Source organism: Dicentrarchus labrax, unplaced genomic scaffold (genome assembly GCF_905237075.1).
Source record: "Dicentrarchus labrax unplaced genomic scaffold, dlabrax2021, whole genome shotgun sequence".
NCBI classification, from domain to species: Eukaryota; Metazoa; Chordata; class Actinopteri; family Moronidae; genus Dicentrarchus; species Dicentrarchus labrax.
This window is the reverse complement of record NW_026136703.1, coordinates 9741652-9764177: the sequence shown is the minus strand read 5'-3', so window position 1 is coordinate 9764177 and position 22526 is coordinate 9741652. Positions and strand designations below refer to the sequence as shown.

General features: G+C 39.5%; 3 protein-coding genes and 1 non-coding gene across 5 annotated transcripts in view; all 4 read right to left on the bottom strand.

Annotated features, from left to right (window-relative positions):
- arhgef10 (Rho guanine nucleotide exchange factor (GEF) 10) overlaps window positions 1-8940 on the bottom strand; it is a 50073-nt gene extending 41133 nt beyond the window's left edge. For both annotated transcript variants that reach the window (XM_051391721.1, XM_051391724.1), the window contains exons 1-2: window positions 8763-8940; window positions 825-934 (exon numbers count right to left, since the gene is read on the bottom strand). In XM_051391721.1, the coding sequence (XP_051247681.1) occupies window positions 825-861 (37 nt within the window). In that variant the 5' untranslated portion in view covers window positions 862-934; window positions 8763-8940. The remainder of the gene's footprint in view (window positions 1-824; window positions 935-8762) is intronic.
- trnai-aau (transfer RNA isoleucine (anticodon AAU)) lies at window positions 656-729 on the bottom strand. The gene has a single exon. It is a non-coding gene; the product is annotated as a tRNA-Ile (tRNA).
- Window positions 8941-10035: 1095 nt separating the features above from the next.
- On the bottom strand, window positions 10036-13900 carry cln8 (CLN8 transmembrane ER and ERGIC protein). Its single transcript, XM_051391867.1, has 3 exons — window positions 13780-13900; window positions 12732-13378; window positions 10036-12348 (listed from the first exon to the last, which is right to left on the bottom strand). The coding sequence occupies exons 2-3, from the start codon at window positions 13269-13271 to the stop codon at window positions 12022-12024; spliced, it is 867 nt and encodes a 288-aa protein (XP_051247827.1). The 5' UTR covers window positions 13272-13378; window positions 13780-13900; the 3' UTR covers window positions 10036-12021.
- Window positions 13901-16582: 2682 nt separating this feature from the next.
- Window positions 16583-22526, bottom strand: part of dlgap2a (discs, large (Drosophila) homolog-associated protein 2a) — a 153062-nt gene continuing 147118 nt past the window's right edge. The window contains exons 16-17 of the mRNA XM_051391711.1: window positions 22212-22364; window positions 16583-22065 (exon numbers count right to left, since the gene is read on the bottom strand). Coding sequence (XP_051247671.1) covers window positions 21859-22065; window positions 22212-22364 — 360 coding nt within the window. The 3' untranslated portion in view covers window positions 16583-21858. The remainder of the gene's footprint in view (window positions 22066-22211; window positions 22365-22526) is intronic.

Sequence of the window (22526 nt, the reverse complement as noted above, 5' to 3'; positions counted from 1 at the left end):
CCTACAGACGCTAGCAGGTGATATTACTGGTCCAACACTGTAATATTTCTCTAAAAACAGATTACCAAACATATATGTGACAAGAGTAACACTGTCAACACAAAGGTGTCTGGAGTATCACAATCTCCTACAGTAGCAGCTCTCTGTTGATGTTTAAAGACTCAACTGTAAACTGTGAACTTTCAACAATTAGGGCTCAAACTAATAATCAAGGTGCCAATTATCGATTAATGGTATGTTCTATAAAAGTTCACTAAACAGTGAAAATGTCTATGATTATTTATTTTTTATTTATGATTATTTTTAGTCTAACGTCATCACATTTCTTGCTTTATTTGACTGTTTGACCATGAGGCCAAAGCACAAAGATATTTGCCTTACAATCACTTAAGTCAAAGAAAAGCAGAAAATCCTCACAATTTAGAGACTGGACTACAGAGGGTTTGGCACTTTTGCTTAGAAAGGACCTAAACAATTAAGTGATTATCAAAATTAAAAAATGATTTTGCTGTCAATAAATCATGTTATTTGGGATGTGATTTTTCCTCCATGTATGTCTACCCATAGTATTGCCATTTATTAGTGTTGGTGTGCGTGAATGAATAACGTATCATCTATAAATCATCGTGTTCCCCAATTCTCAACTCAAAATCAGTGGCCCGTACGGGGATCGAACCCGCGACCTTGGCGTTATTAGCACCACGCTCTAACCAACTGAGCTAACCGGCCTGTCTTTCCTTCTGTCCAATCACGTTTCACCAATTCTGAAAAGTTAAAGACAAAGTACATAGATTGTCTGAGTGACAAAGCTTTGTTGACTTTACTTTCAGGAGGTGGGGGAGGAAAGTCTTCCACGTCCATGCTTGCTGCTCTTCTCCTGCAGAAGCTCTTCAGTCATCAGCATGAAGGGGATCAGCTACACTGACACACATTCCTAAAGGAAAAAAACAAACGTCATAAAATGGCAAACTAGGCGGTTTGATACACACGGTATTTCCGAATGAATTTAGCACTGAAGAATGTTTCCACATATCATAAGTTAGGCACGACATTAGTCAGTCCCTGAAAACCCAAACACACTTGTTACACGATCACAGCAGCACTTTGTCAGCAAAGGAGCATGGCTGTGTTGTGGTCACGGTCTAGTACATTTTGTGTCAACATCAGAATCTGAACCAAAGCTAATTCAGACAAATGAATGAGTGAATGAAAACAAAAGAAGCTCTTATAGTGCCCCTGGGGACTGTTGACACTACCACGTGCACAACATTCACATATGCTAATTGTGGGTGTGTGTAATGTCATTGGTATGAACAGTCTTGGCCACCATTGTAATTAATAGACCCCACCCTGTGGAGTCACTATTATGAAAAGAAGGGTGGTGGGGGGAGGTTCTGTACCTAAACCAAAGTTATTCAAATCAGGTTCATGGTCAGCTTTCAACTCTTGTTGTTGTGGTAAATCGGGAACTAATTGATTCAAAGTGAGTCAATAGTAAATATCCAACCATTACTTTACTTAGCTGCTACCTTATGACAATAACTACATTTAACTAAAATTTGTCTTTTGTTTAAGCCCAGAAAAAAAAAAAAGTTACATTATGCCCCAGGTTGTGAAAATGATTTGAATTGAAACAAAAACCCAAGAATGTAATGATGTCAATAGGTTTCCCCGGGTGATAATATTCTCCTAACAGACTTGATTCTTGACATGATGCATAAAATCACAGTATGTATGAACCTTTAGGTGCACAGAGGTCAGTGTGACTTTTTGACTAGCAACCACACATTTTGGCCCAGGGAAATGTCATTAGCATGCTGAGGCAGGAGACACCTTTGGACCTGCATGGGCATGAGAGACATTGCATTCCTCTGTAGCACGGCCTTTGTTTGCAGATGTACAACTCGTATCCAGAGGTGACAGTTTCTGTCAAAGGCCTCCTCTAGGAAAAAAGTGGTGCTATTCCCAGACTTCTTCAACTTGCTAGCATCCACAAGAACAGATGACAGAGTCATGACATCATGCTGTAGCATAAAGCAGTCATTGTTGTGGTATGTAATATATGCTCCATATTAGATCCATGCAATTTCTATGGTTCAATACATGCCACAGCTCAAGTTCACAACTAGTCTACTTCTGACTAAGACAAAACCACAGTATTGCATCAAACAAGATCCAAAGGATAACTCATTCTGAGTCTCAAAGCTTGTTTTGTCTACAAATAATGTGAAATCCTCTGCTTCTTTGTCCTCCACCCTGTTCACTGGGCACAAGGCCAGAACAGTGGATGTGAACACACAGGGCCAGTGTCTGTTGAATACAGTGTGGCTGACAGATAATGCTAGCACTAACAGGCAGGTAGAGTATGCATAGCCTGAGGAGATGTAGCCTACACAATGGAAAAGAATCCAAAGAGATGGACAGAGCAGCTACAATGCTATATAGTACAACTGACAATGAGGCCCTCTTTAGGTTATATACTGCACAGCCTGAGAAAGATGATGTATGAGTATGAAACGGGTAGTTACATGACACAAGACACCTGGTTGTAAAGTGACACATTTTGGACTGACAACTCACAGCCTAGCCCTTTAGGGGTGATTCATCTCTCACTTTAAATGTATTGTTTGAGGTCTGGAACAGCAGGAAAAGGAAGGAAGGGAGGGGTGACGAAGTAAAATATTCAGGTGTGCTGTTCTTGACCCAGAGGCACGAGAGAGAGAAATCACATGGTAAAAGTAAAAAGTAAAACATTCTTACATTAATTTTAATCTGTAATATGCATTAAGACAACCTGATGGGTTTTTGTGTTTTATTGCTGTATCGCACATTAAGCCCAGCAGCAAAGTCGTTTCTCACTCTCGCTTTGAAATCAGTCTGCAGATTCCCCCAATTCTCCTCTCTCCTATAATTACTCTGGTTTTTGTTTCTTTCCTGCTTCTTGAAGAAAACTAAATGCACCTTTCCACAAATTACATCCCACATGGCCTATGGTGTGATGTGACTTCAAATGTGGTACACTGCAGCATACAAGCACCTGGCTCACCCCATGGAGGTGACCAACTCAACAAAACCACCTACCAAACTGTCTATACAGCAGCATTGTAAACAGTTACACATTTACACTGGGTAACAACAGCAGGCAGGTGAGTAGGTGTAGATTATGAATCTTTAGGACATCAAAATGCTCATCACAATTAATTGATGATCGCTCTGCCAATCTGCCTAGTGTTGAATTAAAAAGGCACTGTATTACAGTCCATTCCGAGAGCAATGAATGATTGAGGACAGAGCGGAAGACATCAGGAAGGTAAAATCAGCCAAATAGTTGATGACAGACTCAGCTGAGCATGTCATTACACGCTCGGAAAGCAGGGTTGTGCTCTGCAGACAGGAAAACAGTCATCTGGCACACTGCTGTAATGCAGACAATTTGCTCACCTGTGTATTCCCAATAACCTATGCTAAAGAACAGACGACAACAAGGATCAAAAACCTGTTGACAGTATGTTTGTACTGTACATATTGTCAGCATAATCCATAGGATAAACTGACAACTGTGTTTACTCATAAAGAAAATTCTACAGCTGTCTAGGCTGGTACTTTAAATGTCCATTGTTCTTGTAGATTTCTCCATTTCAAAATGATTAACCCTAAATAAAGGCACAAATTACACATCCTCTAAGCAGAACAAATCAAGGAATTAATCATGCATATTGTAAAAGAAAAAAAACTTTTCTTTGTACTTTAAATTTTACAGATTTTCTTGTAACTTCCAATTTCGATTAAAAAAACCCAAACCTTTTTCAAGTTTTCCTGATCAGCCCCAAACCCCTTACCCATCACTTATGGCTGCCAGAGATCCGTCAGATATTAATTGTGTGTTGCTGAGAGCTATTCTACATCAAACACCCTGATTTTGTGAGGGATTTTGATTCATCTGTAGAGTTTTCTGGTGCGCACTTAATGACAAGTGGCATTCCACACACGGGCTGAAAGTCATAAACAAAAGCCTGGAGGAGAGGGTGGTATGAGAGAGAGAGACTTGTAGACTGCTGTGAGTGTCTGTCTTTGGCTTTCAGCTCTTTGGCTGAATGTTTTATTGAGCAGTGTGTCCCAGTCTTGCCAGGATTACAGTAATCAGGCTTCGACCGAAAACAGCACATCCCAGGCCTACAAAGAGTGGACGGACGGGCTTAACAAAGTGCAGTAATGTATTTGTGGGGAAATTCAGGGAAGGACAGGACAGCACCCTGCAGCATGCTAAAAAGGAAAAGAGGTACCTCTTCCTAACCTTTTCACGATCAGCATTTAAGAGCTGAAAAATAATAGTATGCCTACAAATGCCTTGTACTGATGGTCTGTGTAGTTTATGGCCCTGTTTACACCTGGCATTAACAGGCGTCTCGGTTGAAGTACAGGTGTGAGTGCACCCATGACGCATTGAGGAAGCATTGAGATCTAATTGCTCAGACCACATTCGGAGGTGGTCTGGGCCACATACGGCCACATTCTTTTAGTCGTGTATATACGTGAACATGTCCTCAGACACATTGAAGGACCGCCTACTCAACTGATGTCGTCTGTGTGAGTGGGAGTACAGATTCAATCGCGCCTCAACAATGTCATATTAAAGTGCAAAAAAGCCACAACAACAGGCCAAATGGGATGAAATACACATGAAAAATGCTATTTTTCACATAAGTTGTTTTTTTTTGCATGTGTTATTTATCACAAGTGGTCACTGGTGACACATGGAGATGGAGATGCATTGGAATGCCAGGTGTGAACCGATGTACTCGTGTGATCACCCAAAACGCACGTTAATGTCAGCCGTAAACAGGGCCTATTTGCCATACATGATACGAATATTTTCTTGGTATGACTGATGTAGTGGCTGAACATCAGTATGGGCTGATTTTAACCTTGTTGACTGATATCGGCAAATACGATCGCATCCACCAATGTCAGTGGCTGATGTTCATCTGCTGTGTCGCATCAATTTTACACTGGCTAAATGTTGTGTTGGTTATTTCCAACTTGGATACTGGAGAAACAATCACCTCCTTTTTCCAACACTGGCACAAACTACACACAAATACCTATGTGCTCCATGCAGCAGCTTGGACATTGAGCAGCTGTTTAGCTCTGCATCTCACATTTTGGATGAAAAGAGCAGCAACAAGGCAGAGATGCATAAAATAACAACAAAACATCAACAAACATCACTATCAGCTTTGGCCAAATTGTTATTTTCAACATCAGTATCAGGATTTTCCAATCAGTGCATCCCTAATTTTTCACTATTACATCATTATAAATTGCTTGTGGCTATACTATAAACAACAAAGCTAACCAGTTTTCACAAACCACAAACCGCTAATTTCCTCAAACTGTAAACAACATGGTGACAATATGATGAACATCCATTAGTTGTCTACTTTATCATCTAGTACAGCCTGTTCCATAAGTCTCAAATCAAATGCTTTTTAGCTAATTCAAGATCAACCTTACAGTATCACAGTATCTGGGACAACCAGCCTTGACAACACACCATACTTCACCACCCAACCTGACCTCAAAAAGGGTGGGGATGCTTTCAAACAGGCACAAAATAGCTGACTTTCGAAAGTGAGAAATCCTGATTCTTGGCAAGTTGAAACCGTTGATTAGATCAGCAAAATGCCAAATTGGAAGCATATGCATGCACACAAATATCAAAATAAATCACAGCTAAGTAAGGAGTCTTCCTTATAATTACATCTCCTTTTGTTTCTGTAGTAGTCTACTCATGTACGGGAGAGCATTTACGCCGCCACCCAATCCCCCACTCTGTGTAACACAACCTACACTGAACAATCATCGCAGCCAGAAGATGAGTCTGGTATTCCCCATTAGCTACCAGTTATAATAATAGGCCTACTGCATGTGGATTATAGGCAACATATTCCATTAATCAGGCCTGATCTATTGGACATATGAGGGGCAACAAGCTCTGAGGCCGTGTTCCTAAACAGAATGTGGCCAATGCTAAGCTACCACAGTGACTTATTATTGCATGCGTCCATCCATCCATCACATTACAGCATATAGTATAAACATTATCATGCATCAGAAAACATTACAATACTCCATTAGAGACATTTTCACCTTACAACCATAATATGTTTTTTTTTTTACTTTAAAAAACAAACAAAAACTTTTTAACCTCTTTTTTCAGTAAAAGAGACAAAATACTGACAAGGCCCTGCCGGCACTGGACAAAGCCAAAGCCTGGGGCTGTAAAATATTTGAAACATGGTGTCCATTTGAAAAGAAAGACAACCGCAGTCTTGGCTGTCACTCCTAACTGGTCTCCACCCTCCCAGCGAGCCACACCAAAGCCTTTAGAGCCCAACATGTCACTAGAAGAACACTATCTAGTGTGTGGTGAGCAGTGGACAAGCAGCTGCTTCAAAGACCTTTTGTTGACTGGCTGGATTTAAGCTCTGAATGCATTTTATGAATAGAGCTACTCACTCGGACAATAAATGACCACATGAAAACCACAGTACTCTTGATCATCAGAGTACCAGTCGTTGTACAGTGACTTCCAAAGGTGGAGACCGCCAAGATTGCCACTGACCCCTGACTTAACTCATCCTTATTAGGAATCGCTATGCAGTAGTTATGTGTAGCTTGATTCATAGATGGTACAAACACAGGCGTTTAAATCAGGGGAATCTTGGCACCTTGGGTGGTATATGATGCCTGCCATGTACCATACCTGCAATATATATGGGTCCTTTCTTGCTGGGGTCTTTGGTGATATGTCAAAACCTTCTTTGGCCATCCCCCCTCATTTCCTTCCTCTATATACTGTCTACTGTCAAATAAAGGCTAAAATGCTAAAAAAAAAAAAAAAATCACAGCATACAATGAATGACAAGGTGCATATAACAGCCATCAATATTCACTATGCACTAAATCTATCTGGCACGTTATCAACTGCTTAACAAGTGTGTGGTATGTGAGCAATTTCACCCATCCACCTGCAGAAGAGCAGTGGCCTTTTTTCCCAGCTGTTGTTGAACTATGTTGCTAATCCATGTCTTATCTGGATCCTTGGTGGGGTGGTGGGTGGACAGTGAATCCATAACTGCCTTTCTAAAAATGAATGGTATGCTCCTCTGCTCAACCACTGTGTACTCTGACACCCCAGGCTTAGTCACGGTAAACAGAAGGCATTTCTATGAGCCTCTAATGGCAAAGCGGAGTTACTGCCTCGTCACAATTACTTTAGCAATTAGCAATTCCTGGCATTTCTCCACTGAGCTACATCTGTGTTCACAGACTATAACAATGACTGGAGAACATATTGCAGTTGGCTACGCTCCATGTTTTTATACTGAAGACAAAAGGGTTTTTAAAAAAAACACTTTCTCCCTAAGCAGCTACATAACAGACATGGCAAACAGCATCAGTGCTGATTGCTAACACCCCTTCCCTAAAAACACAAATAGTTTTGGCCCAATCGTGTCTGAAAACATGCACTGTGAAATCAGCTGTGGTTTGATTCATAAAGATTCTGTCTACATCACTTACATGAGTGCTTACATTAGGAAACTCCAGTGAATTTAAGCATGGAAAAAATGATCTGTCCTCCCTGGACAGCACTCGCTTGGTGTTATTACAGTGGGGGAGGTATTAAGCATCTGTGTTTACAGCCAGACCACGTGGTTATTTGTTTAACAAATTACCTACCAGTAAAGATTTTTGTGTACATGCATGTGCGTGTGACCCCCTGAGTGCTCTATCTCAGCCATGTACTGACTGAGGGATGTGGGCATGCATGACACCAGACATTACAAATGTAGACTAAAGCCACTCATGGTATTTTAATTTTTCGGAGGCTTAGCTAAGCTTAATGTATTGCTGAAAGCATTATGTCTTTTGCTGTGCAGAAAGGCAACTACCAAGAGAAACAGTTTAATTAAATGGTGGTTTTACAACCTGTTTAGACAGATCTTCCAGTTGACTGAAGTTGTGCAGTGCTTTCACTGAGGAATGCTATGCATGACTACTTGAATTTGTAGTTGGGCTTACTACTGCAGCTCAGGAAGACACTTGCTGATATTTTAGGTGAGCGTTTAAGTCCACATGGATTCTTATATTTTCTATGTATATATTTTGTATGACTTAAGTTGTGGTTATTAGGTAGACTGCAAACTTGACATGTTTTTTAGTACAAACAGCTATCTTGCACCTGCAATTGCATCATTGAAGAGGAACAGGGGGATCTAAACTGTATGAGGGTGGGATCACATCTATCAACATTTTACATGACAGAGTCAAAAGGCTGAGGAGATGTGTTAGTACCCTGTTCAGTTGATGTGTTCAACAAAACAAAATCACGGGAAAGGTTTAGCTGAGACATTTCAAGTTCTTGTAACAGTTCATTTCGAGATTAGGACACATTAGTTAACATTAATGCTCTGGGAGAGAGACTTGACTGACTGTCTTATAGCAGATAGTTGACAGTGTTGGCACTTGGCAAAGTTAGCTGAGGCGCCACGTTTTAACCATCTCTAAGTACATTGTTTTAAAAAACTAAACCAAACTGAAGTCACTATAATACACAAAATACACACTTTGTATCTCTTTTCATCAATTATTTGGCCGAACGACTTGTACTCCTCACCTGAACGTACAGTTAGCAAAACAGATATGTTTAAGCATATTTAAAACTTTGTCAGAAACACACAAAAAAGTCCTCAGCTCACCATTTTATGACTCTTTCCGAGAAGAATTGACGTATCCCTTCGCAGTAACACCGTACAAGTGTTAAACGTGATTCATTTCTGACTTCTACACAACTTAAAACACATCAAAACACATCCACTTTTCGCTCAGTGTCCTTCTTTTAACTTGACTCCCTTCGATGCAAGCTGACTCCATCCATGAAAACCCTTTACCTCCTCTAAGCAGGTGATTGGCCGACGAGTGGACCTTTCTAAGCTGTGATTGGTCGTAGAGGACGTCAATCAAGCCTCCAACATCTCCTCCGGCAGGATCGACTCGGGTCGGACAGAGGAGTTCCAATCTGTCCACGTGATGTGTGAGGTGGCTGGTGGCTCCCCTCGAAAACAGCTGTCCGGTCCGGACATGATGTTGGATTAAAGTTTTGCTTTGTATAAACGAAAATGTTCCCCTTATAACTGACAAATAAAACTCTAATCTGGTTCAGGAAAATGGCTGTTTCGTCTTCTTATTGGTAGTACATTTAATAATTAAGTCAAATTACTTGACTTAATGAATCTGATTGACACGCATTAACGCTCACTTTTATTCTGGTTTGTTTTTGGAAAAAAGGTTGGCATACTATAACAAAACGACATGTTGTTAAAAGAAGTCCTTAAGTGGCTGTATAACATTTTAACTAATTTGGATTTACACACAACAAATTAAATATAAATAAGGTCCTGTTAGAAATAAAGCTTTAACTGGTTTGAGGTTAACTTCTCCACACCAATTGCAATTGTTTTTATTTCTTAGTTCTTTTATTTCCTTTTTAAGACAGCTGAATTGGGTCACACAGGATGACACACAGCAAAGGGCCACAGGTCGGAGTCGAACCCACGGTCGACACTGCAGTAAGGACTCAGCTTTGGTACATGGGGCGCCAGCTCTACTGGGTGAGGCATCTGGGCGCCCCATTATTGTATTATTCTGTGGAAAAAACGATCAAACAAGTTAAGTTTTGATATCATTACCGGGTTTTATTAAACATATAATATGAAACGAAATCAGCTCTTCATTTAGAAATAGATATGTCTGCTTCTAAAATAAACCTGTTGAAAGGGCTGTGTTAATCTTTTAAGGGGAAGCAAAGTTTGCACCGGACGTGTCAAACTCATGGCTGTCTGGTCAAAAAAAAAAAAACCTAGGTACACGTACTGAATAGATAATTACTCCTATTGTGCCATCTACTGGCAGATGCTATATTGCACAGCCTTAATACATTATAAATATGAGCAAAACAAATAGACAAAATACTGCATGAGAGAAAATATTTTATTTTGTAACTCAAATTTCCCAACACAAACAGGATGTTGACTATTCTGGCATCTGGCGTAGAACTTACAGGGAATCATCAATGTTCGATGATGTTAAATGCTTAATGAAAATCCAACTCCAACTGATATTAGTACTTTTTTTTGTAATGCTAAAGTAACATCAGGAATACTGTTAAAGGAGAAATAATTATTTTTTGTTTAAAAAATTTCAAATGTTATGCGTAAATACATTTGTTTTTAAACTTTTTTGCATCAATTCAGTCACTGAGATTGTACGATCTACACAAAAACAGTGTAGTTTCGTCTCAGTCATCCTGACGCCTGTTTCATGAGGAAGACTACAGCCAACTGGGTAACGTTGATCAGTAAAACCCAGCACATTTCTTCTCATATCGGCCCACGTTTCAGATTTGAGGGGGCTCTGGATCTGACTCAGCAAATCCATACAGATAACGGAGTAAACTGGCTTATTGTGAGAAACACCAGGCAATAAAATGCCCAGCAAAAGTTGTTCCACATGTCTTCAACTGTTCAGTAACCACTGCAATGGACTGATTTATATTTATATTTTGAGTCAGCCCTCAAGCCGAACTCAAGGTCAAATCTTAACAAAGATTAATACTCATGGTAAGAGTCAATTTCATGTAAACATAATTACATATGAGCTACCGTAACAATGCTGTCACTGCCTCCACACTGAGAAATGTGAGAAATTAAGGATCTGAAAGTTTGTAGCAGAGTGAGAAAAATACAAAGACTTGTGCCAGATATATGACAATGGACAAACCAAACACACAAAGCCAATACTTTCAGTACAATAAGGACATTGTGTGAAAAACACAAAACAAAAATCTTATTGAAATTTTGATGAGGCATTAGTGAAAAATATTTAATTTTAGTCATAAAAGCAGTAAAAACCCATGATTAAATTGCTGCTCATTATTATCTTATCAACACTGCTTCAGCTTTGCTATTACATCTCCATTTTGGACAAAAGACCCTTTGTGGGGTGGACCGGTCCTGAGCTTTCGTCCACCAACAAAGAAGATCCTGTTAAAGGCCTTTTCTTTCACCACGGTAAATATTTCCACTACTCTACTGAAAGAGGATTCACAGTCCAAACAAACCTATGTGACTCATGAATGCACTGATCCAATTGTCCACTTAGTATCTAATAGTTCCAATGGCTATCCTGTGGGACCTAATTCTTTAAACTAAACCAGTTTTCCTGTCCGCACCACCCAGTCAGTGCTGAATAACTAGATATGTATATCCAAGAGTTTTGAGAAAGAGCATAACCCATCCTGTCTCCTTCATATTACGTCCCCAAGCACATGACAGTAACAGACAAAAAGCAGCTGTGGGTAGACAAAGATATATATATATAGTAAAATACCATCTCAATCATTTTAGTATGTAAATCTTTAAATACTGTATCTTAAGTACTGCACAGTATTATTTTACATTTTGTTGTGTTTCTTTAAACTTAATGAAATTCTATAAGCTGATTTTTCTGATAGACAAGATTTTAATTATAAGTTTGTGCCTTTTAATGTTGTCTCTTGTATTTTCACAATTGTGAATAAATAACCAATCACATGACTGGTTAAGTGGATAATTCACAACAGTGTCTGGAAGGTGATGGAAAGAAGCAGGGCCCCTTTCCACTGCCTCTACATATTAGAAGCCAGGCTAACCAGATGGAAAATTAATATTCTTATTCAAATGAAAACTGCCTGACAGTAAAGCCTGAGGGAAAACACCGGAACAAACTTTATCAAGAAAGTACCAGATAGTCATGATGAACCTTTCAGGGCTTTTTCAAATAGCAAAGTCTACTTATAGTGTAAAAAAAGTCTTAGAATAAACCTTAAAAACACACATCTTACTGTCATCACTCTCATAGTTACTCCACTCATCCATTAAAATAGAAGAAAATATGGCACCATTCAGACAGGAAATGACCTCAGCTGGCGTGGGGTTTGACAGAAACCTCTGACTGAGGCTGCATAGCGCCATTTAGGGGTGCCGGCTTGTTACCAAAGTTCCAGTCCACGGGGTTAAGCAGCTGCATGGTCTTCTTGTGCGTCCAGATGGGGTTGATGATGAACGTGAGCAGAGCGAGGCCAGTGAAGAAAAGCAGAAGCTGGGGCAGGGCCACGTGGGTGGTAAGCTCTCTCCAGTTGGTCAAGGTTACCCACCACATGTAGTAGGTGAGCACCATGCGACAGTGGAACGTGTGGATCATCACCCACTGGTTGGCTCTCCAAAACAGGGTGCGTGACCAGCCAGCCTGTCAGGGAGGAAGAGGAAGATGTAGCAAAGAAATTTGACACAAATGTCCTGCTTATTACCATTTTACAATAATATCACAATAAACATATATGTAACTTTGTGTGTCCTCGAGTCAAATCTGCGAGTAGAAGGAAAGTTCAGATCGTGACTCAATGTTGCATTTATAGAACTTCCTCTTTCTAAGAATGCAAACTTTATCTGTTGAATAATAAAGGTGCACAAGACCAAAGAGGAACTGAAACCTGGTTGCACTTTCAGAAATGTCTATGATAGCTGACAAAAATCTAACTGCAAGTGCTGCTCGAATGTGATGAAGGAAGGAAACCATGAGTAAGATGTGTATAGAGCAAAGTGATCACAAGGACATTTTAGGACCCCTACCTTCAGTAAGATCCAGGATATACAGGTGAATGGTGTGCTCATCTCCAATAGCAGCGTGACCATCGGCAGGAAGTGGCCCAGGGAATCCCACACCACCGCCCCTGCATATCCCGACAGAGCGAAGAAATGGTGCGTTGCCAGCGGGAGGTCAAACGACCGAAATACCACACTGGAGGAGTGAAGTGCTACATTCTCAAACACAAAGAAACCTGTAGCTGTGAGGACAGTGAACCATGACCAGTCTTCCTGTCCCTGCACTCTGTCTCTGCTTAACTCAGACTCCTCAGTCAGGGCCCGGAGACCGGCTACGGAGCTCTGGATGCCAAATACTGCCCGAGTTGCTGCAAGGTTCCAGAAAACCTTCTCCTTAGCTAGCAGGGAATTGTAGGTGCGGGACACAGTCACAGACAGGAGGTGGGAGATGAGGAATACTGCTGCATAAAATCCAAAGCCCAAGCCAATAAGCTGGAGGCGGTAGTCCCAGGAAAAATATTCTGCCCTGGGCTGGGGTGGAGGGCTGGTATGCTGCACCGGATCCATGGTGTCTCAGGGAGGATACTGGAGCTCAAGGTGAAGGGAGGCTCAGCTGCAGGTGGGGCTGTAAGCAGGGGCTGGTAGATGCATGGTGTGTGGGTCACCTACAAAAGCTGCAGAGGAAAAGACAGACAGCACATCACTCACTAAACACTAATTACACACATGACTATCGCCATTAGTCACCCGTTCAATTCTGTATACGACTTTTTCCAACTTTTGTAGGACTTTTAGCCTGGACCTCAAACACTTCTCCTGTTGTAACTCGGTTTAAAAACAAGATAGCCAGTTCGATAGTAAATAATAAGTTTCGTTTTATCCATTTAAGCTTTCACAGTCTAGTTCTTAAAAAAAACACGATGAGTCAAAGGCAACCTCAGTGTGTTGTAAAGTTAGCACCAAAACAACAACGACGACGAAATGTGGAGCCGACAAACAAAGCAGACAAACACTGAGAGTGTAAAGCAGCGGCTATTATAACTCATAAACTAGTTAACATCCTCGTCACACATACCGTAGTGAAGTGTCTCCACTGAACACGGTGTCCCGGTGCCAATAGTGAAGGCTACAACAGGAAAAATTCACATCATACGACTTCAATTTGGTCATATGACCTGCAAACCGGAAGTGACGCCCACTTTAAACCTCCGGACATCCCATTGGTCAACGCCGCTCTGCGCTGTGGCAGCAGCCCATCCTATTGGTTATTTCCCAGATAGTGTAGCTTGGTTAGTAAACCAACCTCACAGTTAATGTAGTTGTTTTGCCTTGAAGGGAAATGTGTATGGTATGAGGGAAATATACTATTATATGTGTTACATATTATAATGTTGTATTCATCAACATATTGCACAAATATGATTATAAAGAGCTGTTTTAATACAATGTAAATATACATGTTTTAATAGATATGGAAGGGATACTAATGTATCATTTAATTTGATTGTTATAGTATATGTGATTACATGGTAGGCTACAGCTTACCCCTACATGCACTGGGAAGAAGGGTGATAAGCAAGGTGCACCCTGGGCAGGTCGCCATAGTGATAACACACATTCACACAGACAGATAATAACAGAACTGTTGGAGGAAATCCACAGAGACACGAGAACAACATGCAGACTCCACACACAACCCAGGTCCTTCCTGCTGTGATGTGAGAGGGCTTGGGGTTTGATTGATTCACCATCTTAGCTGCACAACCTCTTCACACACCATGCAGCATCTGGACTGCAGGAGCTGCTACAACAGTGAGACTAGGATACTGAGGTACTACTCAGGTATGCTAGTCAGTTATAGCATTTCACCTCCCACAACAGCAATAATCAGGGTTATATGTTCATAAGGTTTCACAGTCTTTCAAGCCACTGAATATCTATCTATATCTATCTATAAGTCTTAGAAGATATCGCTCACTGGTGGTAGCCAGAACTGATGAAACCTCTTGGATGAATAATAAAAAGTCTTCAAGAGAGTCAGCTGTTGTGTTTTATGTATCATTTTGGATAAATTACATAATTTTAAATACATTTTAGTCGTTTTTGTTAATAAAGGAAGAAAGGTGTACTGAGGAATCTGTAATATCTGTTAATTTAACAAGTCATGAATTTCTTTCTTTGTCCAACAGGGGGTGATCTTGCCTTGTATATGTGATTGTATAAGAGAGGGCAAGAGGTTTAAGTTGAGTTCATTGACAATATGTATAGGGTTGAGTTCTATAAATCTTTCGGTATAACCCCTAACCCTAGTTAATGAATGGCTTATAGTTTAAGTTTAAGTTAAGTTTTTTATGATATCTCCAAAAAAATTCACATAAACCCAAACAGGGGTTTAGGTGGAAGAAAAAGCATTAAGTTGTAATATTTTAAACCCTTTTTTAAAGGATTAAACAGTATGTTCACATTGTAGGATGTGAGAAATTACACCTTTCTATTTCCCTGACAAAGACCTTGTAGGTTATATTAATAGAATTTTTTGGGACCTTGCAAATGTGCAGACAACCTCTCATCTTCCTACAAATTGCACCTTCATCACTCTTATTAGTACAAGGTGTTTGATGACCTCATGCAATTGCCAGCAAAGCTCTTCCTATCTTAAACCTGAGAAGAGGTCTAATCAGTCAGAGTAATTGAAAACACCAGCGTGCATGGCCTTTAATACTAATGAATTGGAAGTTTTGATGGTTTGAAGTTTGAGTGTACTGTCCTCATGCATTGTAGCAACCATCACATTCTTACATTAAGGGGGTTATGGTTAATGGATATCATTCTTAAAATAGGTATTTAGGACACAGAAAGAGATGCAGTGAAATAAAATCTGCATTGAAATCAATGTTTGACATTTGTCTGTTACACCAAATAGGGCAATGCTGCCAGTAAAATCAGCATGGCAACAGTGCATGAAATGTGCTGTTGTTTTGTTTTGGACCTGGAGAATAATGGAGAATAACATTACAGTAGCATGTATGCTTAACCTGTCTGTTATCATCATTAAACATATTCTATTATCAAAAACAAACAATTGTCATGTCAACATGTCTTGATCTACAACCATTTACCATATTTTTTACATGCATCTTCTCTGAGAATTCCTCTTGGACAAACATCATGTCAGATTTTAATCTCTGTAGTGTGTCTTCATCCTAATAAAATGTCTTTGAAAAGTATTGTTTTTGATTTGAAGGATCGGATATGAATACTTACAACGATAACTGTTATGTGAATTCAAAATTTGGATCTGTTTTAAGGGATCACAGTCAAAGTGAACTTACTCAGTTTTGGTGACTCTATGAAACATTAAGTGATATATATTCTTTACATTCCTTATTAAGTGTTACTATAGTCTACCAATGATAAAATGCCAGATCGCTGGTGAGTGTCCTGACTCACAAGAACAGTAAAAGTTAAATGCACCATTTCTTTGACAGATGATTCAGAGCTACGCCTTCAACTTTATCTCATTGCTATTTTGGTTAGCAGCCTGCATACAGACATAAAATGCATGAAATAGCAAGAACAGTTTAGTAAATTCCACCTGTGAGCTAAAATACTCCCACTGGGAATACCGTTGTTATTAGGACAGCATTGAATGACTGTATAATCTAGTTTGGTACCTGACAATATGAAATAAAATCTCTTTTAAATATCAATTCATAATAGTCTGCTAATATGAATATTTGGCATCAATAATTGGCACAGTAGCAATCAGAATCCGAATCAGAAATACTTTCTTGATCCCCGGGGGGAAATTTGTTTAGAGAGTATTACTAAGTCTGCAGTTTGATTTTTCAAAAAAAAGGAGCCACACAGACAAACTCTTCCAAACTTTTTCTCCAAAAATTTAATTGCAGAACTATTTACACTGGATGACCTCAGCAATGATCAAACTACTCAAAGAGGCAAAATCTTTCAATAGCTCAGCTAGGAAAGAATGAACAAAAATGCATATGTTGTTGCAAATGACTAAAATAATCAAAGAAATAACCCAATGATACGGTAACTTGCTCTGAAATAACACATTGAGAAATGCATATGTGATTGACTTAAATAAATACATAACACATCAGTGGGACAGTGTCAAAATCTTAAACCAAAAAATTAAATAAATAAGTCTACATTCAGAATCAGTATTTCGCATGCCATCATATCAGCTTATAAAATAACCATAACAAAGTAAAAATGACAACAAAACATGAGCAAATGCAGAAAATAGTTATGTTTCAATGAAGCATATATTATATATTTATATATCTATATATATTTCTTTACAAATAATGAATATTTGGCATTATATTCATCCTCACTATAGATATGATATACAAGAGATGAAAATAGTTTTAGCTAAACAACTACCTTTTTCATTTTATCTAGTAATTATAGAGTGGTTTCACATTCCAAGTTCAAGGAAGTGTTGTATCAGTCTATCTCAGTGAGGCTGACGCTCTTTCCACAGCATGGTTACGAAAAAGTCCCCTTGAAATATTTCACATAATGGATTCTAGAGTTAAAAGCAGATAGACAGTCGTACCAGAGGTGAGGCCACAGATGTCGAGACACGAGCTGACGTGATAGAAATATGTGACTGGAAATGAGACAAGGTAGGCGATGGCAGGAATGGTTTGCTTACGTGAAGTTGATGGAGATTTGGCTGTGCAGAGTAATGATTTTACAGTATGCTGGACAGGTCAAAAAGATGGCACTTGTAGTTAATTGCTGCCCTCATGACATTTAATGTGACACTGGTGCAATGTTCTGCCCTTGGGGTTTGCACAAAGGTTTGGTGAGTGACTATCTGTTAAATTACCACATTTTTTTCAAAACTGAATAATTACCACAGTTACTTTCAGACAAGTGAGGAATCCTCCAATGCTCACAGCACATGCACACCACACAAGTGTACGTCAGCCAAAGCAATCCAACATAAAACACTCACTTAAATAAGTTTCAACAAGAACACTGTGTAAGGAGGCCCTCACAGCTGTTGATCTATGAGCCTGTTTAAACCTTAATGGACAACAAATGTGTGAAAAGGCAAAAAAACCCAACTATTTTTCATAGACGTAAAATGATTCTTACTGGGCGACAAACTCGACCCAGCTTTTATATATAAGATATTTTATTCATAGTTTAGAAAATGGCTCTGAGAGACTCTTATAGGAGAATCAAGATATTTTTCAGTTCTAGTTCTCAAATGAAATGTATGATTTCTGCAACCTTTGAAGCCCATTTCTTACCTCTGACTGTAGCTATAAATTTACTAAAGTCTATGTCTCTATTGCACAAATCCTTTTCAACATTTTCTGCTCCCACGTGACTTCTGTAACTGATTCCATATTTCTATTTAAAATTATCCGTTCATGGTTTAACTCAGAAAACGGTCTCATTGCAATTATGCAAATCATGCCTCTTGGAGAAGCAAAAGATGAGTCTTAAAACTGTACCAAGGTAATATATAGGATACACTTTTTTTCCACAGCCCTGATCAATTTGCATAAGGGAGAAACTCCTCTGTTGTTTCAATGAAACTAGCCCAGCACAGACTGATAGAAATATATGTAGTGCTGATGCTTAAGTTCTACAGTATAGGCCACTATTCAGCAATACATTTATCAACACAAGCTTTGAAGGGCCTTGGAGGCTGTTTGCTTGATCTCACCAAGGACCCAAAATCTTACATAAGCTGCTTTGCTTAGTCAAAGGCAGGCTAAAAAATACCCAGCACAGCGCCTAGCGATTCTCACAGAACAGCCTTCCAGCTACACAACAGCATACAACACCAGCAGTTTGGGGTTCAGTGCGGAGCTCTCGTCTCCTCTAAGCCAGCATATGTCAGGCCGAGTCTGTCTCTCTCCCGTCTGCCTGCCACTGTGGCAACAGCAGGGGAACGTCTCTGCTCTGCCAACTGCCTGGCATCACACGCCCAGACGCTTTCCAGAAACCCACTGTCATACTCTTAAAGGTCTCTGCCTCTGCAATGAAAAAAATGCAGAATTATAGATGGATGATTTTAAAGAAATGTGTAATCTAACACTTGGCTGGGGGCTATTAAAAGCCCGATCTGTAATTTAAGTATGGCACTGCATGTTTGAACTGACTTTGGTTATTTGTCAGACTGAATATACTTCTTAGCTTTCTGAAATGTAATGTCTAAGCTCTTTGCTTTGTATTGTATTTGATCAAAAATACAACAGCAAATTATATGCTATGCTGTGATATCTAAAATATGTTCCAATAAAGTGCTGATGACATAGGGACAACATGTGTGTGTGTATCTGTGTGTGAAAGAGAGATGCAGGTCAGGCCACAGTTGGGTAGTAATAGGGAAATCAAGTCACACTGACCCCAGATTCACCCTCTCTTTTCTGAATATGTCAGCACTGTGCTACAAAAACAAGATGCACACACAAAACACACATACACAAAATATTCAATTCCAGAGAAATGTACTTTGTTGTTACTGCTATATGACAAATCTCCCTGGACCTACCCATAACAAACACTGGCACAATCACTTAACCAAAAATTTCAAGTCATAAAAATAGATTTTTAAGTGATGTATCAATCAGCTGACAGCACACTGTGTTGCATTGATTGTTTGTCTAGTACTGTATTTGTTAAATAAAAAGCAGCACCATTTAGTTGGTTGATTATCCAAAGATTTTACCAATAGACTTCAGTCTTTAGGTCAGTGATTTGAATATAACATTGGCAACACAATGAGGACTGATGTTCAAGATACTGGCACTGAAGTCTGACAACAAAGAGCAGCAGAATTTTGTCTTTTGCTCAAGATGAGTTTATCTTCATGAGCAATTTAATTACAACCACCTGGAAGTAAATTCTATGACCAATGGAGACTTGTGTCAAAGCATCCATAACTTTAAGTTTTTTAGTTTCACGTAACATTCAGTACCATGATTGGGCTGCACCAGCTATTCGTAAATCCAGTTTTAATGTAAAGTCCTAAACTAGATATTTACTAAATCAGGTTACACAAAAAACTTTTTAAAAAATGACTTAGCTAGTAAGCATTAGGCAATTTAAATTACAAATATGTGAGAGTTAGCAGTATTCATGCAGTTCACAATGGTAACTAACTAACTAACTAACTTACTTACACATTTAGTCATTCAGCCTGTGTGTCATTAGTATACCGTTATGTAATTTGAGATGTGTTCATGAAATGGAATTTAAAATCAGTACAATACACATTGCTATAAGAAGATATTTTGATCAAGTGTCAGGTGATATATACAATATTAACTCTATCACTCCTCAATCTAAACAGGTCATAAATTAGCAAGCTAACTTTAGTTGTGTCAGTTGGTTGAGTTAACTAGGTTGCAGATACACCTGGCAGTTAGTGTGTGTTCGTATTTTACAACAACTACAGCACAGAAATAGTTTGTGTGGTCAACCAATTTTAATTTATTGATCTCTAGTTATTAGTAGGCTAAGTTTGAAGTTACGAAGAGCTGGTGCAATTGGTACATCTGAACACTGTGATGGGAATCAAAGGCAAATGATAATATTGAGCTAACTACATCATATTTTGACAAAATATCACAAAGTGGTCTGCATAGCCACAGACAGTTAATACCCTATTCCTCATGTATTTCCTTTCAGCAAGAAAGTTTTAGTTATTTGGGATTTGCTGCTTGCATCCCCCTGGATTGCCTATGCCCCAATTTTGTTTCATTATTTCCCAGCCTTTCCTAGAGGGAGTGAATGTAGTTATGATACTGCTTCCAGCAACGCATAACTTTTCAAGAAATATGAAGATTACAAGCTATTTCTTGGACTAAAGAAACTAGTATGCAGATATTTTGTTTTTGTTTTGGCAGTTTTTCTATCACTCCTCATTAACTGTGGCTGAGGGCGCTAGGGCCTGAGAGAAGTATATTAGATGAAAACACAGCAGTGTGATTTTGCATGTGTGATCAACCACTGTATGGATGCAACAAACCTAGATTTGCCAATAGCAATAGAGAGGGCAGGCAAGCAAGACATGAGGGAAAAAAGATATACACGATGAATATTCTTCCCGCTCACAATTCAAAAATACAACAGTACTATTGTGAACTTGGGTATGTACATTTCCCTTGGAAATAGAGAGAATTGTAATAAGTGCATAAGTGCATTTGTCTACACATTTTGATCTAAGGAGTTACACAAACCTTGAAGTTTTTTCTACTGCATTGACATAATGAAAATGTTGGCACAAGACTTGCATGTTTTCAGCTTCAAGTAAATGTCAATATTTGAAAGTTGGCAACAGGAACATGAGATATATAGGGAAGTTGTTTGAAATGTGCATGTTAATGAGCTGACAGATGTCATTCTTCCACCAATCCAGACCAAGAAAAATGTTTGACTACAACCAGATTGGGTAGAAAGCTGCATTTTTCAACACTGACCAGTCCAGAGCTTATAAGGGCTGCCTGAATAACCTTGAATGGGTGATCAGTGCCACATGCACATAGTTGAGGTATTTCAAGCATTGGCACTTTTAAAAGTTTTAAACTTACAACAATTTGTGATATTTAGCTTGTAATTAACATTTACTCCAAAAAAGACCAGAGAAACAAAAAGCATAATCATAATGTCACCTTAAATTATTGAAAAATACTGAAGGGTTACTAACTTTGACCATATTTGAACAACTTGAAATAAATATAATTTTTCTCTCATTTACTCTTTTTAGCTCAGAGGCCTGGTTGCTGGTAGGTTTTCAAAGCTGCACTTTTTAAATGGCACTTTGCAAATGCTGAAAAACTACAGACGTACCCATCCAGGACATTGGATGAGAGAGCTTGTAGGCTGGGTATCATGATCACCAGCAAACCAAGGAGAAACCCAACTGACCCATGTCAGACATACATTTCTGCTAACACTTATTCTGGCAATGGGAGAAGAGGCTTGGCACATCCTACAGACCAATGGTGTTGGCGATGGGCACTGAGGATGGCTATTGAGATCAGACAACAGATGGATAAAGGAAGAGTAGAGAGAGTAGCAGTCTAGAAAAAAGGCTAGTTTTAAAGTTGTTTGAATGTGGGAGCACGGAGACGTGTCGGCCCCGGACCCTATTTTCTCAAAGTCTAGTCTGAGCCTCAGGAATATAGATCTCAATGCTGTCTGCTCGCTCCGAGGCTGAGTTCTGCCGGAAGGAAGCTGCCCGCTTGGCGGCCATGAGCCGCCGACGGGCCTCCTGCCGGTGTCTGTCAGGGAGGTCCAGGGATTTCTCCCTCGTTATCACACTCTTCTGTCGAACTGTCTTCTTTGGTACGGGAGCTGGTGGCTTTAGGTAGAAGAGGGAATAATGAAGTGTTTGATCAGCTGGTTGGTTTTGGTTTTATCACAGTAATTATACAAAATACATGCATCTAAAAAAGCAGTGATATCTGATGTCTAATGTCTTTGTTTAGTACCAAGGCGATCCCTCACCTTCTTCTCTGGGCTGTCTATGGTCCTCCAGTTGTTGTTCTTGATCTGCTGCAGCTGGTCAAACTTCACGGTGACGTCGTCGATAGATAGCTGCAGTAGGTCCCAGAACCCAGCCAGGTCCTGAGAGGTGGGCCGCGGCATGGCACTGGGGTCCTACGAAGGACGCAGGTGGAAGGAGTTACAATAAAGGTAATATTAATGTCTGTGGTGACTACTTACTGTACTTCAGCTTAGATCCACTAGATGTCCTTATCAGACTCAAAACAGACGAGTCTGGGGGATTTCGGTTGAAATGACTGATAACTTGTTACAGAG

Bases quoted from the DNA above. Each gene is read 5' to 3' on its own strand.
- cln8 (XM_051391867.1), bottom strand. From the start codon at position 13,271: ATGGATCCGGTGCAGCATACCAGCCCTCCACCCCAGCCCAGGGCAGAA. The intron at 12,349-12,731 runs GTAGGGGTCCTA...CCTCCCTGACAG, and splicing joins TATCCTGGATCTTACTGAAG to GCTGGCTGGTCACGCACCCT.